At 36.8% G+C, this 14026-nt stretch overlaps 2 protein-coding genes across 2 annotated transcripts; both read left to right on the top strand.

Annotated features, from left to right (window-relative positions):
* The first annotated feature begins 377 nt into the window (after positions 1-377).
* On the top strand, positions 378-4852 carry LOC145592852 (rab GTPase-activating protein 22-like). The gene is made up of 5 exons (XM_081649358.1): positions 378-1093; positions 2010-2145; positions 2247-2296; positions 3197-3250; positions 3340-4852. The coding sequence occupies exons 1-5, from the start codon at positions 912-914 to the stop codon at positions 4568-4570; spliced, it is 1653 nt and encodes a 550-aa protein (XP_081505484.1). The 5' UTR covers positions 378-911; the 3' UTR covers positions 4571-4852.
* Positions 4853-6597: 1745 nt separating this feature from the next.
* Positions 6598-14020, top strand: LOC145592842 (protein HLB1-like). Its single transcript, XM_081649349.1, has 14 exons — positions 6598-7148; positions 8399-8509; positions 9145-9214; positions 9475-9588; positions 9868-9951; positions 10680-10730; positions 10882-10911; positions 11062-11124; positions 11241-11306; positions 11469-11597; positions 12039-12074; positions 12710-12829; positions 13333-13518; positions 13658-14020. The coding sequence occupies exons 1-14, from the start codon at positions 6793-6795 to the stop codon at positions 13766-13768; spliced, it is 1527 nt and encodes a 508-aa protein (XP_081505475.1). The 5' UTR covers positions 6598-6792; the 3' UTR covers positions 13769-14020.
* Positions 14021-14026: the final 6 nt, after the last annotated feature.

Below are 14026 nucleotides of genomic sequence, written 5' to 3'. Positions count from 1 at the left end.
GTGTAAAAAAAATATATATTTTTTTTGGTGTTCTACCCGGTTCATCCTTTTGGGCTAACCCGGATTCGGGATCAGTTATGGGTGATTAGGTTCCAGTCCCCTCCCAATTGTTGTTGCGGGGGATCGAACACAGGTCCTCCATACCAAGTGTAGTCCCAATCACCACTACACCAACACCCTATTGATAAAAAAAAAAAAAAAAAAAAAAAAAAAAAAAAAAAAAAAAAAATTATACTCGTACAATATATATCGCGTAAGATTTACATACAAATACATTTATCGTGTGTTTATACACAGACATTCAAATACACTCGTCTTATACAAGACATATCGGTCTTATTCTACGCTTCTCCAAGCGGGCAAACCGCATATAAATATGTAGTAACGCCGTGACGGTAGTAACTAACAGGGGAGGAAATAGAGAGAAAAAACAAAAAATAGTGGTTAGAGAGAGAAAGAAATAGCAGTATAATTGAAATAAAGAGAAAAAGCGAAGAAAGAGAGAAAGTGAGTAAAGGGTAGTTGGGGTACTTTGGAAGGAAGAAGAAGAACAACAACAACAACAAGGTTGGGTTTTTTCAGTTGGTGATGGTGGTGATTCAATCCCACTATGCTAATTCCATCAACAATTTGACAATTTTACCCTTCTCCATCTCACATGCTGTTACTCCTTCCTTTATTCAACCTTACAACTTTTCCGGCGACAACGGCGGCGGCGCAAGTGTTACAGTTTGGTATGATGTTGGCTTAGCTTCCTCCTGTGACGGCCACGGCTTGCAACGCCGTGGCCGCCTCCATTTTCACTCTTGAATTGATCATCGATTATTGGGAGATAAACCAGATTTGGAAGTTAATCAGAGAGTATAATTATTCAATTAGGAGTTTAATTTAGTAGTAATTAAGATTAAGATATGATTTCGGAACAAAAACATTTGTTGAGATCTCTCCGGCGAAGTCATACTTCTACGCCGTCGTCTTCTTCGTCGTCGTCTTCGCCGTCGCCTTCTTCTTCTTCGTGGATTCACTTGAGATCGGTGCTTTTCGTAGTTACTAATTCTTCTTCATCTTCTTCTTCCCCAGTTTCTAGTGATCGGTGAGTTTGTTTATTTTTACTTTACTGATTTGAGATCGAGATCTGGAATTTTGTTACTTAATTGCTTTGCTAGTTTGCTTTACAGTTGAATTGCTTACTTCAATTTTTTTTTTTGTTTTTAATTCATTTCGTGTTGACCCGTTTAATTTCTGGAAATGAGCTTAGTATTATTAGATATTAGTTTCAATTACGCTGCCAAATTTTGACCATTTTAATTCCCACCTTTGTGTATTTTCTATTTATAGATTTTTATTATTTTTCATAAATATTCACGAAATTAAAGATTTCTCGGGTTTTATTGTGTGGTATTTGAGTGGGAATGTGGGATGATTTGCAAATTTTGTTAATGTGCTTTGATATTTAACCTAGTATAATCAGTTTAGTGTGATTAAGATCTAATCTTTCGTTGTTGACCCATTCTGTGGATGAGAACATCTACACAAGACTAATTCAAAGATGTTGGAACTATCACTCTTAGAAGGTCAAATAATATTTGACAAACAAACTTCACCAAATTTATCATTGTGTATCTCAAGCTTTAAGATTTTTCTATGAAAGACTTATGCTTTGGATTTAGTATGGAAATGTATACGGAGCGTTAATCATTCCGACTATACCCTCACCGTGCCAATGCCTTCAATGCCACCACCAGGGCACCACCTTACCTAACAAAATTACCGCGGTTGCATCCTACAGGTTTGGGATTGAACACTGATTGTACCTTATTTGGATGAAGCAACAATTCCTCTTAGGTTTCAATGAAATTATTAATGTAGTCGTATCCATACTAGAAAATGTGGTTGCAAATCATTTTATTCTAGGGTAAGATATGATGATACTTGAGTGATTGTTTTCTTCTGTAATTGTTTGTGTTCTGAAGCTAAGTTCAATTTTTTTGTGTCTGTTTTATGTACAGGTTAAGTCTTAAATCTCCTTGGTCTAGGCGGAGGAGAAAACGCGCTCTTCTATCCAAGCAATGGAAACATCTATTTGGATCTGATGGTAAATTGATCAATGGTGGAGTGAAGTTTTTGAAGAGAGTGAGAAGCGGAGTAAGTCATTTGCCTAGTCAGTGGTTGAACTTGTGGTGCTAATTTCAGAGCTATTTTTGAAATGCTGTTCGGAATGCTCATGTTTCATGTCATTGTTGCAGGGTGTAGATCCCAATATCAGAGCAGAAGTTTGGCCCTTTCTTCTTGGAGTGTAAGTATAGAAAGACTAGAAGTCAATTATTTAGTCTTCACTTTTTTGTATTAACCTCAGGATTGCTTCCTTTTACCTGATTTGATTTCATAACTAATTACTGTATCTGATTTATGTCCCCACAAAGCAAAAAAAGCTGTATCAATGTCTATGTTAATTATGTCTCCACCAACAAGCACTTTACTGTGTCTCCAAGCAACTCTTACCCTTGTGCTTCTCATGATTATTTCTATAGATTCCCGCATGTTCATATTGTCATGTTTAATCCTATTGTTCCCTGATATCTGAGTCTGCTGGTTAAAGCTCGCTAATTTTGACTGTTAATTAGTCAAATCAAAAATGTTTTTGTGGTTATGGTATGAAAACAACAGTGCTAGGTTAATGTCAAAAATAAATTTGTTAAGATTTTACTTACTACTATAGTGAGTGTAATAATTAAATTTGGCAAGTAATTTTGATATTGCAGAAGTAATATGTCTCTCTCTTTTTTTTTCCCCCTGTATTTTTAGAAATTATTTCGTAATAATTGTGCTATCTTTTGTTGTACAAGTGGTGCTCAAGGCTACAGTTTAGCTATAGTTTCTATGCGTTGGGTGGGTTCACTAATAAGTTACTTTTTTTAGCTGTATCTTTTTTACACCATACCTTGACCTATATGCCTCTACAAAGACTCCTTAAGTGCACAATTGTAAAGAGGCTCCCTTAATCAAATTAAAGCAACTGCAAAGAGGCTGTTCTTGTGATTCCATTGTCTTGGCATAGCTATCTAATGTTTTTTCCTTTGAAGTTGTTTGTAGAGATTTGGTGCTATGCTACGTGTTTCAAGTTTGTGGCTTTAATTTTTTTATGCTGGTTTTTGTTTGAAGTTTAATAACACTGAGTTCCTTTTTATTGGAGCAGTTATGACTTGAACAGCACAAAGGAGGAAAGAGACTCTGCTAGAAACCAGAAAAGGTACTTTGCATCCTTTGTATTTGTGATATTCTCCTTTATCCTCACATTGCTCATGGATTCATTGCTTGATGTTTATTGCCTCTGATCAGGAAAGAATATGAAAACTTGCGAAAACAATGTCGTCGAATTCTAAGACGTAGTGCTGCAAGCTTTAAGGGGAATGATACTGGTGGAAATAGCAATGGTGGTAGTGGTGGTTTTTTTAGCCAAGTTTCGGACACTCCTGATTCGGATGACCTAAGCAGTGCAAGATCTTCAAATGGCGGGGATAACCCATCAGACTCTGATGGACCTATCTGGGATCCTGAGATTTTACCTTCCGCCACTTCATTTGAAGAAGCTGAAAAGATTGTGCTGACCTGTGAAGAGGGTTCTGGCGCCAGTTCGGAAACATCTGATTCTGAGTCGTCTGAAGTTGATAGTGTACCTTTTCTTAGCGCTGAAGAATTTGAAGGAAATGATTTGAATGAAAATACAATTTCTTCTCCTTCAAAAACCGGGGCTGGGTTGAATTTTTGCTCATCTGAAGATTTTGCCACATGGCAGAGGATTATCCGTGTTGATGCTCTTCGAGCAAATCCTGAATGGATCGTATACAGCCCCTCTCAGGCTGCAGTCTCAGAAGCCAAGGCTGTGCAACAAGCTGAGAAAGTTGGCTTGAAGGAATATGATCACTTAGAACCATGCATGATATACCATGCTACTCGTCTCGTTTCTATTCTTGAAGCTTACGCACTTTATGATCCTGAGACTGGCTACTGCCAAGGGATGAGCGATCTTCTCTCTCCAATCATATCAGTCATAGAGGAGGATCATGAGGCATTTTGGTGCTTTGTTGGTTTCATGAAAAAAGCAAAGCACAACTTCCGGCTTGATGAGGTAGGGATTAGAAGGCAGCTGGGTCTTATATCCAAGATCATCAAGTGTAAAGACTCACATCTTTATAGACATTTAGAGAAGCTTCAAGCAGAAGACTGTTTCTTTTTGTACAGAATGGTAGTGGTCCTCTTTCGGAGAGAGTTGACTTTTGAGCAGACACTTTGTCTCTGGGAGGTCATGTGGGCTGATCAGACTGCAATCAGGGCCGGGATCAGCAAGTCAGCATGGGGGAAAATGCGGCTGAGAGCCCCTCCCACTGACGATCTACTTCTCTACGCTGTAGCAGCATGTGTGCTGCAGAGAAGGAAGCTAATACTAGAGAAATACGACAGCATGGATGAAATAATAAGGGAATGTAATAACATGGCCGGGAATTTGGATGTCTGGAAGCTGTTGGATGATGCTCATGACTTGGTGGTGACTTTGCATGACAAAATATAACTACACCCTAATTTGGGTTTGGGACACTGTTTTTGTTTCTTTTTATTTTTTCTTTTCCTGATTTATTTGTTGTATTTTACTATTTTGGTTAGGGGATCTCCCCTTAACCAATGTAGACTTATGTATCCATTAGATGCTGCTTTGGAAAGAAAAGCACTTCATAACTGATACACCTCTGTATGCTCCCTTAAGTATGGAATATGTCAATGTTATACTGCCCGCGCTCAACTGAGCGATGGAGGCGGAATTCCAAAATCCATGAAACTGGTAAGCTTTGTTGTCTTTCCACATTCTTTGATCCTTTGGTTATAGTTTTACCTGTTTTCTGTGGATGAACTACAACATTTAAAATGCGTTCACTTTACAAGTTAAAGAGTTATCCGTTATCATTTTTATATCTAATTATCTACTTAGTAGTCAATGATCTCTATTGCATAATATTTTTAGGATGATCATTTTTGAACTCTGACCAAAACTGTAGTATTATATTTTGAACTAGTAATACCATGATGCTTCATGCTAATAAAGTAATAAGCTGAGGTAAAGTCAAACAATATAAATTAAATAAAAAATACTTTGGAAGATGATTTTTGTGGCTTGATAAACAGATAGGATAGAGTAGTTTGTTTTTATGAATAAAAATGACGGACTGCCTACCTTTTTTTTTTAATGCTCAAAGAGTCAAAGTTATAGAAAAATCTTGTCCAAAAAAATAGAAAAGGACGTGAATAAACAATTGAATTATGTCTCATTGCAAAATAAGAGTAGTTGTCGAAGAATCTCATCACATTCACCACATAATCAAAATCTGTCATGTGTTTATAGCTAAAGATCTCCGCTTATTTTTGTACAATCAACTAATGCACTAATTTTCTGTCGTGAGAAAAAAATAATAATTTTCCTTATATTTCGTATTAAACTAATAATTTCAATGTGATTATAGAGTAGCATCTTTCTTATTCGATCATACAATACGATATATTCGTTAAACTATGAGCTTCCTACATGATTTGATATGCTCATCAACCACTTCTATCATCACCACCTATTCCCTTATCCCAATTCCAAAAATGGTGAATCACATTGCAAGTGGATTAATGTTAGAATTCTCTTGACCTTGAGTCACTTTCCCATCAATGATCAACTAATGAAGCGTTGACCTTCCTGACTGGTTGTGAAGGTGGTGATGGGCCCTGATGGAGTTACAATGGTGGTGGCCTGGTGGGGATGGAGGTCAGGGTTATATAGTCATTTTCCTGGTGGAAATCGTTTATCTTTTTTAACCGAGAAAATTAGCTATGGCTAACAAATGTTTATCTTCTTTTCCCTCAAAATAAATAAATAAATAATAATTATATTCACTTGTATAATTGTATGAGCAATTTATTTTATTTTGTTCAAATTTATTTTGTTAATTATTTTGTACTTATGTTACGCTGTTTAAACTTTTCATACTTGTATTATTTATTTTGTTTAAATTATCTGGCTTGAATCTATATGAATTTTTCCTTTATTACCTATTTAGTATTTACCTATATCTACAAGCGAGAAGAATTTGAAAGCTCAATAGTTAAACCCTAAAGATGAGCATGACACTGTCCTGTATGCCTACATGTCATGTCAGCGTATCTCGTGCTCAAGCGAGTCGTGCATAATTAGGGCCAAGAAATAGTCATAATAATGGGCCACTTGTGCCAATCTTTCATAAATGTAGTGTATGTACCTTGCTATGTCATGCCAATAAACCTCAATATAGGCTAAAGATAAGTGAGCCAACCGATTGTGCTCATGTCAGGTTCGTATTAAAATTTTAAAATGATGTTCATGCACGACTCATGACCCACCAATATGACTCTCCTATCAAAATATAATGCGAGTACTTGTGAAAGACTAACAACGGATCGATCAATTTTCATGTCGTGTCAAACCAAACCTCCTACTACAACCCATCTTCTAACTAAGATCCATCATTAAGCTTTTTTTTTTTTTTTTTTTTTTTTTTTTTTGGAAGCACATATTCTTGCAATGTTAATTTTGTGAGTGCAAAAGCCAAAAAAACAGTCTACTCCAGATCTCGTTCCTTTTCCTACACCTTGTAAAATTTTGATACAAATCAAACACATCACCATATTTAAACTTCACCATTACCTCTCTTCTCCTTCCATCTTTCTCTCTCTTCCCCATCAATCACCAAACTCCATCAAATCTCGAAGCTATCAACAATGGCGGTACCTTCAGAAGAATCCCCCGAACACCATCCCACGGCATTAGAACCTGCTACAGATCCGCAGGAAAATGGCGCCATTCAGCAATCAAACGACCCCATTCAGCAATCAAACGACGCCGTTGAAGCCATACTTGAGCCTGTTGCTTCCGACAAGGATCCGAAACACGAGGTGCCTGAACCCGAGTCTCTTCCTTCCGGATCAAACGACGAATCATCGGGTCAACCCGAATTGAAGAAGGATGAAGGTAGTCGAACCTTTACGATGAGAGAATTGTTGAGTGGTTTGAAGGGAGATCAAGGAACTTCTAACAATTCTACTCCTGTTGCTGCTGATTCTGCCTCTCCTCTTAGGTTTTCTTCTTTCTCTTTCTATGATTTTTCAGTGTTATGCTTGTTTAATTTCGATTACTATATGATGATTTTTATGACGCAAATAGTGGAATTGTAATTGATTTGCTGGGATTATTGGGAATTTGTCTTAGTTTTGGATAATTCATCCTTGAACTTGGAAATTGTAATTTTGCTAGGGTATCTTTAGGATTCAGCTTATTGTTCATATCCTGATATCTGCATTGTATCAAAAGTTGAATTTAGGGTATATATGTCCTTCGGTTCTGAAATAATTGGTTGCAGTTAACTTTCATGATTGAACCTTGTTAACTTTTATCATTGGTGTTACCCATTTGGGAAGTGGATGATTATTTTGTTTGAGAAACTATATATGTTTAGATGAATATGGAGTAGTAAGAGTGTGTCCTTTTGAGCATTTTAAGGTCGAAGTTCACAACATAGTTTAGACCTTGATGAAAAGCAGGGGTAGCATATTATTGTAGGAATGTAGGATGGAGGAAGTGCTCGAGGATTTTTTTAATCAAGGTATTTTTGCGGGGCAGTAGATGACATCTTCGATTAGGGAATGTGCTCATGTCCTACAGTGAGCCTAACCTTTCATGGTGGGGTGTGTTGGGGTTGGGGGGGGGGGGGGGGGGGTTGCTTTGCTTGGTTGGCTGTTTTGGTTTGGTGCCACAGTTACCAAAACTGTCAATGGAGACAAAATGTCGGTGTGCCATAGACGTTTGTGATGGGAGGGCCTTATGGAGTGACTTCCATCGTTTGCCGCTTATTGGATATGGGGGATTAATTTAATGTTTGGTGCTTCTTTTACGTGTAGCAAAGAATTCTGCGTGCAAAGGTTATAAAATAGAAGGGATTATTTTCTTGTATTGATTGCTAACTAGGAAGCACATTTGCATACCATGAAGGATGCAACTTTTAAGATTTGCACCATATATTAGGCCTAATATTGTCAGTTGAAAGACCTGTAGTTACCGGTTTACTGGCTTTTTGTTTCTTTTTTATCACCTAATGAAGTAATTTCTTACAATAAACACCGTTTCAAAACTCATCTGGTCCCGTATCTTCTTTCCCCTTCTTCCTATTTCATGCACACTATGTTAAACAAATAATTCCTAAACCCTAAAGGCCTTTGCATGAGTTAGATTAATAGACATATCGTGGCTATGTTCTCATTCTATAAGATTAAGCATACAAAGTATTGATAGCTATGGAGCTGAGAATTTTCAAAAATTTGTTTTCATCAGTGAAGATAGTTCGTACCAGAACCATGCTGCTATGGAACTTATCAATAGTGTAACGGGTGTTGATGAGGAAGGTCGATCTCGCCAAAAGATTCTCACTTATGCTGCCAGGAGGTAAGCTATGCTCTCCTTGTAGATTACCTAGAGCTACTATTTATGTGATGAATATACTTTATCTCTTGTACCATGCAAAGGCATTTTATGCGGTGATGTAGACAGGTTTAGGGCAAATTTGAACCTTTTCTCATCTCTATAATTTGTACTTTTGAGCATGGAAAAAATTTGCGGATGTGATCGCGGTAACGGTTGTGTTGCCGCTGGAATGGCTTGTAATGGATGAATAAAACGGATCGTGGCAAATGCGGATTCATATTTAAGTTAAATAAGTATACTTTGAACATAACATAACAATATATGTTAAAATAAAAGCATGTAACATATTTCATGTAACATATTTTGTGAACAAAAATTTACTAAATAGCATGTTTTATGGACATAATCAATTACTAAAACGTTTTAACGGATGTAACGGGTTAAAAACGTTCTTATGCGGCGAGTCACCGTTACGGAACGGATGACGCGGGGTGAAAGATGTGATTTTTGTCGCGGTGTTATATAATGGGGTTTTGTGGAAGTGTGGAACAGCAAATCCAAAATCCATTACATAACAGCTGTTATATAACAGAACAGCTGATTTTTAATTCCATGCTCCCGAGTTGTATAGTAATTTTATTCTGACTACACTGCAGGTATGCTAGTGCAATAGAGAAAAATTCAGGAGATTACGATGCCCTTTACAATTGGGCTTTGGTACTTCAGGTTGTAATTTGATCCTTAAATCACTCTCTCTTCTCTTGGTTTCTGCTTCATTGTTTTCTTTTTGAGCATTTCAATTCATGATAGTGAGTTACTATATATCTTGAGTTGTATTTGTTTCCCGTTTATAATATTTGATTGACAAGGAGTCAAAGGCTATGGTACCATGAGTTGAATCTGCAAGCATATTGTCTTTTAAGTCAAGAGTGGGATGCATTAGATCTGAGTTACTTTTCTGATGATCTCTGTGAATTTGTGTTCAGGAAAGTGCAGATAATGTTGATCCTGACTCTGCCTCACCTTCTAAAGATGCACTGCTCGAGGAGGCTTGCAAAAAGTATGAGGAAGCTACTCGTCTTTGTCCCACCCTTCATGATGTATGTTTGCATATTCTATTAAGTGATATTTAGCTGTGATTACTAGGTCACTAGGTTTTGATTCCACCTTTTCAAACTTAACGTGCTCTGAACTGGGGTTGGTGGTGTTGGACTGGTGATAATGTGGTATTATGTATCCTTTCACCCTAATTTTGGATCTAGTAGTAGCTTGTGCTATGCAGCTTCTGTACCAATCATATAAGTAAGAGACATGATCTCTCAGAACTATTTTAGAGCAACGTATTACCATGCTGATTAATCTATCAATATGTCATGCAGGCATACTATAATTGGGCCATTGCTATCTCTGATCGAGCAAGAATGCGTGGTCGTACAAAGGAGGCTGAAGACTTGTGGAAGCAGGTGCAATAGCTTTCTATCTTTACAATAGTTGCTTTGTCATCTGTAAATGTGAATGTCTTTTGTTGCTTTGTGACCTTTGTCATCTGTATATGTGAATGTCTGTTCTATCTAATACTATTATTTGGCCATGGTTGATGTAACCTTGATCGTCTGATGGTTAAGAAAACAACACCCTGCCTGTCATGGCATTTGGCTTTCATTAATCTCCAATTTTTGAAGATGCAATTAAGTTGAACCCTAGCTCTATACACTGATAGACTTGTTATGGATATTTAATTCAACTCTGTTACTGGTGGACTAAGAAATATGCAGATTTGCTCTGTACAATTTATTAGTATCATAATCTGCATTCCACCCTACAGCAACATCCTTATACTCTTTCTCTGTTCATATTTAAGTGGTTTTCCTGAAGCTTTACACACTCTTGCAAAATTTCTCTTCTGTCTATTTTTTGCAACTTCCAAATCCTTTTTCTCTCTTGAGCTAGTTTAGTATTAAGTTCATAGACTTAATTTTTGGAGAAAGGTCTTGACTCTGTAGTGCTTATTTCTGGTCATGCTTTCACGTTAAAACTCTTCTTGTGTTTTTGTGATTGTCCTTTAGCCCGTCAATGTGTCATACTGTTTCCAGAGGCCGTCTCAGCCATAAATTTCTGAAGCGGTGGGGGGCTTCTTCTTTGCATCACTGATTAATTTAGTAACCTGCTGACCACATTGTCTGCTTTTCAGGCCACAGAGTACTATGGAAAAGCCGTCCAGTTGAATTGGAATAGTCCCCAGGTAAATTGCCTTTTTGTTTTGGTTTATATTCAGCCAAGAAAAGTATTTTTTTTTTAGCTGTGTGTAACATTGAATTATTTGTTTCTAGGATATCTTCTATTTATTATTTATCGGCACTCATTAGTGTGATAATTTCATTCTCCCTTTTCAGGCACTTAACAACTGGGGACTAGCATTGCAGGTAATGTATTTCATCTCTCTATATGAGCAGTGAGAAGTAACTAAAGGAGTGGCCTTTTGGAACATTGTATATTATTATACCGTGTAATGGTATTGGCAATATGATGCTCACAGACCTTGGTATTTACTATTCATTATTTTTGTGATACAGGAGCTCAGTGCAATAGTTCCTGCTAAGGAAAAACATAATATTGTAAAGACAGCAATTAGTAAGGTGCAAACATACTGCTTGGATGAACCCAAGATATCCTAGTGATTTTAGTTATGTGATTTATGAATATTACTGAATCTTTGTCACTATATTGATTCCCTGTTTTACACCTAATGCAGTTCCGGGCAGCAATTCAATTGCAGTTTGACTTTCATAGGGCTATTTACAACCTTGGCACTGTTTTGGTTTGTCCCTCGAAAAATCTTATTTGATTTAACAACTTTTGCATGTCTAATGCTGCTTTCATCTCTCTTATTATTATCTCAATATTTCTTTGCATAAAAAAGGAACACGGTCAGTGAGCCTACTGTATGAATGGGCAAGTTATGTATTTTATGATTTTGCAGTATGGTTTAGCTGAGGACTTGCTAAGAATAGGTGGATCAGTCAGCCATAATGATGTTTCACCTAATGATTTGTATAGTCAGTGTGCTGTCTATATTGCAGCTGCTCATGCATTGAAGCCAAATTACTCGGTAAGCCCTCTGCAATTTTGATTTGTTCTTTTTTCCTTTTTCTTAAAGGGTTCTCATGATTTATCACCTTGAGAGGTTCCTTTTCTTTATGATGGCTTATGGCTGCATATACCTTATCCTTCCTGGATTTGCTTTAGCAGGATTTCTGAGTACGTTATTATCTGTTGTACCTATTGGGCTCTTGACTTCATCTTTTTCATCCTGGTATTTCGTATAATCAGGATGCTAAATTATAATCTTTGTTTATGGAGAAATGTTAGAAAGAATTATTTCGCACAATTGCTATGCTAAGCTAGCATAGTAGCATGTATCCCTGTTGCAACCAGTGACACTATAATTATTTATTCTTTGGCATAGTTTTATTTTTATTTTTTTATTATTCTTTGGCATAATTCGTTGTTGAAATGTAATTGTGACAGTTTTTTTCACTTCTGTTTGTAGGTTTACCGCAGTGCACTGAGGCTGGTTCGTTCTATGGTAAGAGGTTTTGTTTTGCATAAACATAATTGAAAGTGTTAAGGATTCTAGTTACATTCACCATTTAAGTTGACTGTGAGAGTTATCAGAGTTCATACTCCATTTTGTTGAAATTCCATTCACTTTCCATGCTACTCTGACTCTCTGTCCTCCCCTCAATAGATATTCCCTATATTTGAATCAAGTTACCAAATACTCTATGTTAAGGGAAATCCCCAGAGTATCTCTCTTGGATGTGAAGAGAAACAAAATAGGGAAAAGCAGAGACGTTTCTTGAAAATTTTGTTTCTTGAAAATCGCAACCTTTTAAGGACAATTGGGTTATGGCTTGTTGATAGATTTATTTTCACTTCTTTCTTTTATGAGATATGTAGTATATCAAGGATGGGGAGTCGTTTTAGACAGATTTAATAAAAATGCATTTCTATGCAGTAACATAAGATTGGCTGTGATAAAAAGGAGTGTGAGAGCTGAAGCTAATGACCTGAGAATTTGAGATATATGTTAGGGATAAGTCGAATTGCTGGGCTACTCACCTGTTTGTTTTACTCCCTGATATTAACACTAGCTTCACTTTTTTCTGTGTGTTTATCTTCTGTCATAATATGATCCAAGCCTATTTTCCTTTTTTACAGCTTCCTTTGCCCTATCTTAAAGTGGGATATCTGACAGCACCTCCACCAGGCAATCCAATTGCCCCACACAGTGATTGGAAGCGGACTCAATTTGTCCTTAACCATGAGGGCCTTTATCAGGTAATTTCAATGTCTCTTGGTTGAGGGAAGTAAAGTGAATGTTTGCCTTGCCATTTCTGGAATTTGGACTAGCAATAATGTTGAATTAGTAGCTCATAAAAAAATAAGGTTCCATGCTTTCTGCTTGAACATATCTGATGTCTCAGTCACATTGTGTTTAGAGCATTATATAGCCAAATGCTGTCTGCTTTGTAAAACTTGTTTATATTTGACGTTGGGATTTCCTGAAACAGAATGCCCATTAGTCTCTAAATATTTCCTAAGTTTTTTCTTTTGCTGTAAACATACATATCTAAAGTTGATTGTTGTTGTTCCCTGAGAATTTTTTTTCATTATCTGAGGAGATGTATGACATACTCTTCGGCACTTCACCCCAGGCTGTGGGATTACGTTGGGATTTCCTGAAACAGAATGCCTCATTATGTTGAGAGTTTTAACCATTGTGCCATTATATGGTTTGCTGAGAGTAATAGTTCTCACTGAACCATCATTTTCTTATGCAGCTTGTACCTGAACCGAAGACATCACGACAAAGTCTTTCTGGCAAGCCAGTAGATGCAGCAAATTCTAAAAATAAAGCTGTCAAAGTTGACATTCCTGATATTGTTTCAGTGTCAGCATGTGCTGATCTTACTTTGCCACCCGGAGCTGGACTCTCTATTGACACTGTACATGGACCTGTTTACTTGGTTAGCAACTTCCTTCATCTTTTATATTTGATATTTCCATGCATCTCTCAGTTCTTTTTCCCTCTCCACGAGTTGAGTTGCTCATTTAACTATGATCATAACACGGTACTGACTACTATTTTGTCATTGGACATCTTAGGTAGCTGACTCATGGGAATCTTTGGATGGTTGGCTGGATGCAATTCGTTTAGTATACACAATTTTTGCTCGAGGTAAGAGTGATGTTTTGGCTGGTGTAATCACTGGATGATTAATTTGTGTTAAATGTATCAATTGTATTATCAGGATGCTTTATTTTCCCCTTTAATTGGGTTGTGTAGCATAGCTTTGTTTGGTCACACAAATTAATGTATATTATGAAGAATTTCCAAGGGAAATCAATTTTACTTGTGTAGCAATTGGCACTTAGAATTTCGCCAAATATATGTCTCTCGTGTAGCCTGTGATGGGCAGAATTTTCATTTGATTTTCTAGTTTATAAAGGAATAATTTTTGGTGCTCAGTTTTG

The sequence above is a fragment of the Chenopodium album genome, chromosome 2, assembly GCF_948465745.1.
Source record: "Chenopodium album chromosome 2, dcCheAlbu1.1, whole genome shotgun sequence".
NCBI classification, from domain to species: domain Eukaryota; kingdom Viridiplantae; phylum Streptophyta; class Magnoliopsida; order Caryophyllales; family Amaranthaceae; genus Chenopodium; species Chenopodium album.
The sequence above is the reverse complement of the archived record's forward strand: the minus strand, read 5'-3'. Positions and strand labels throughout refer to the sequence as shown.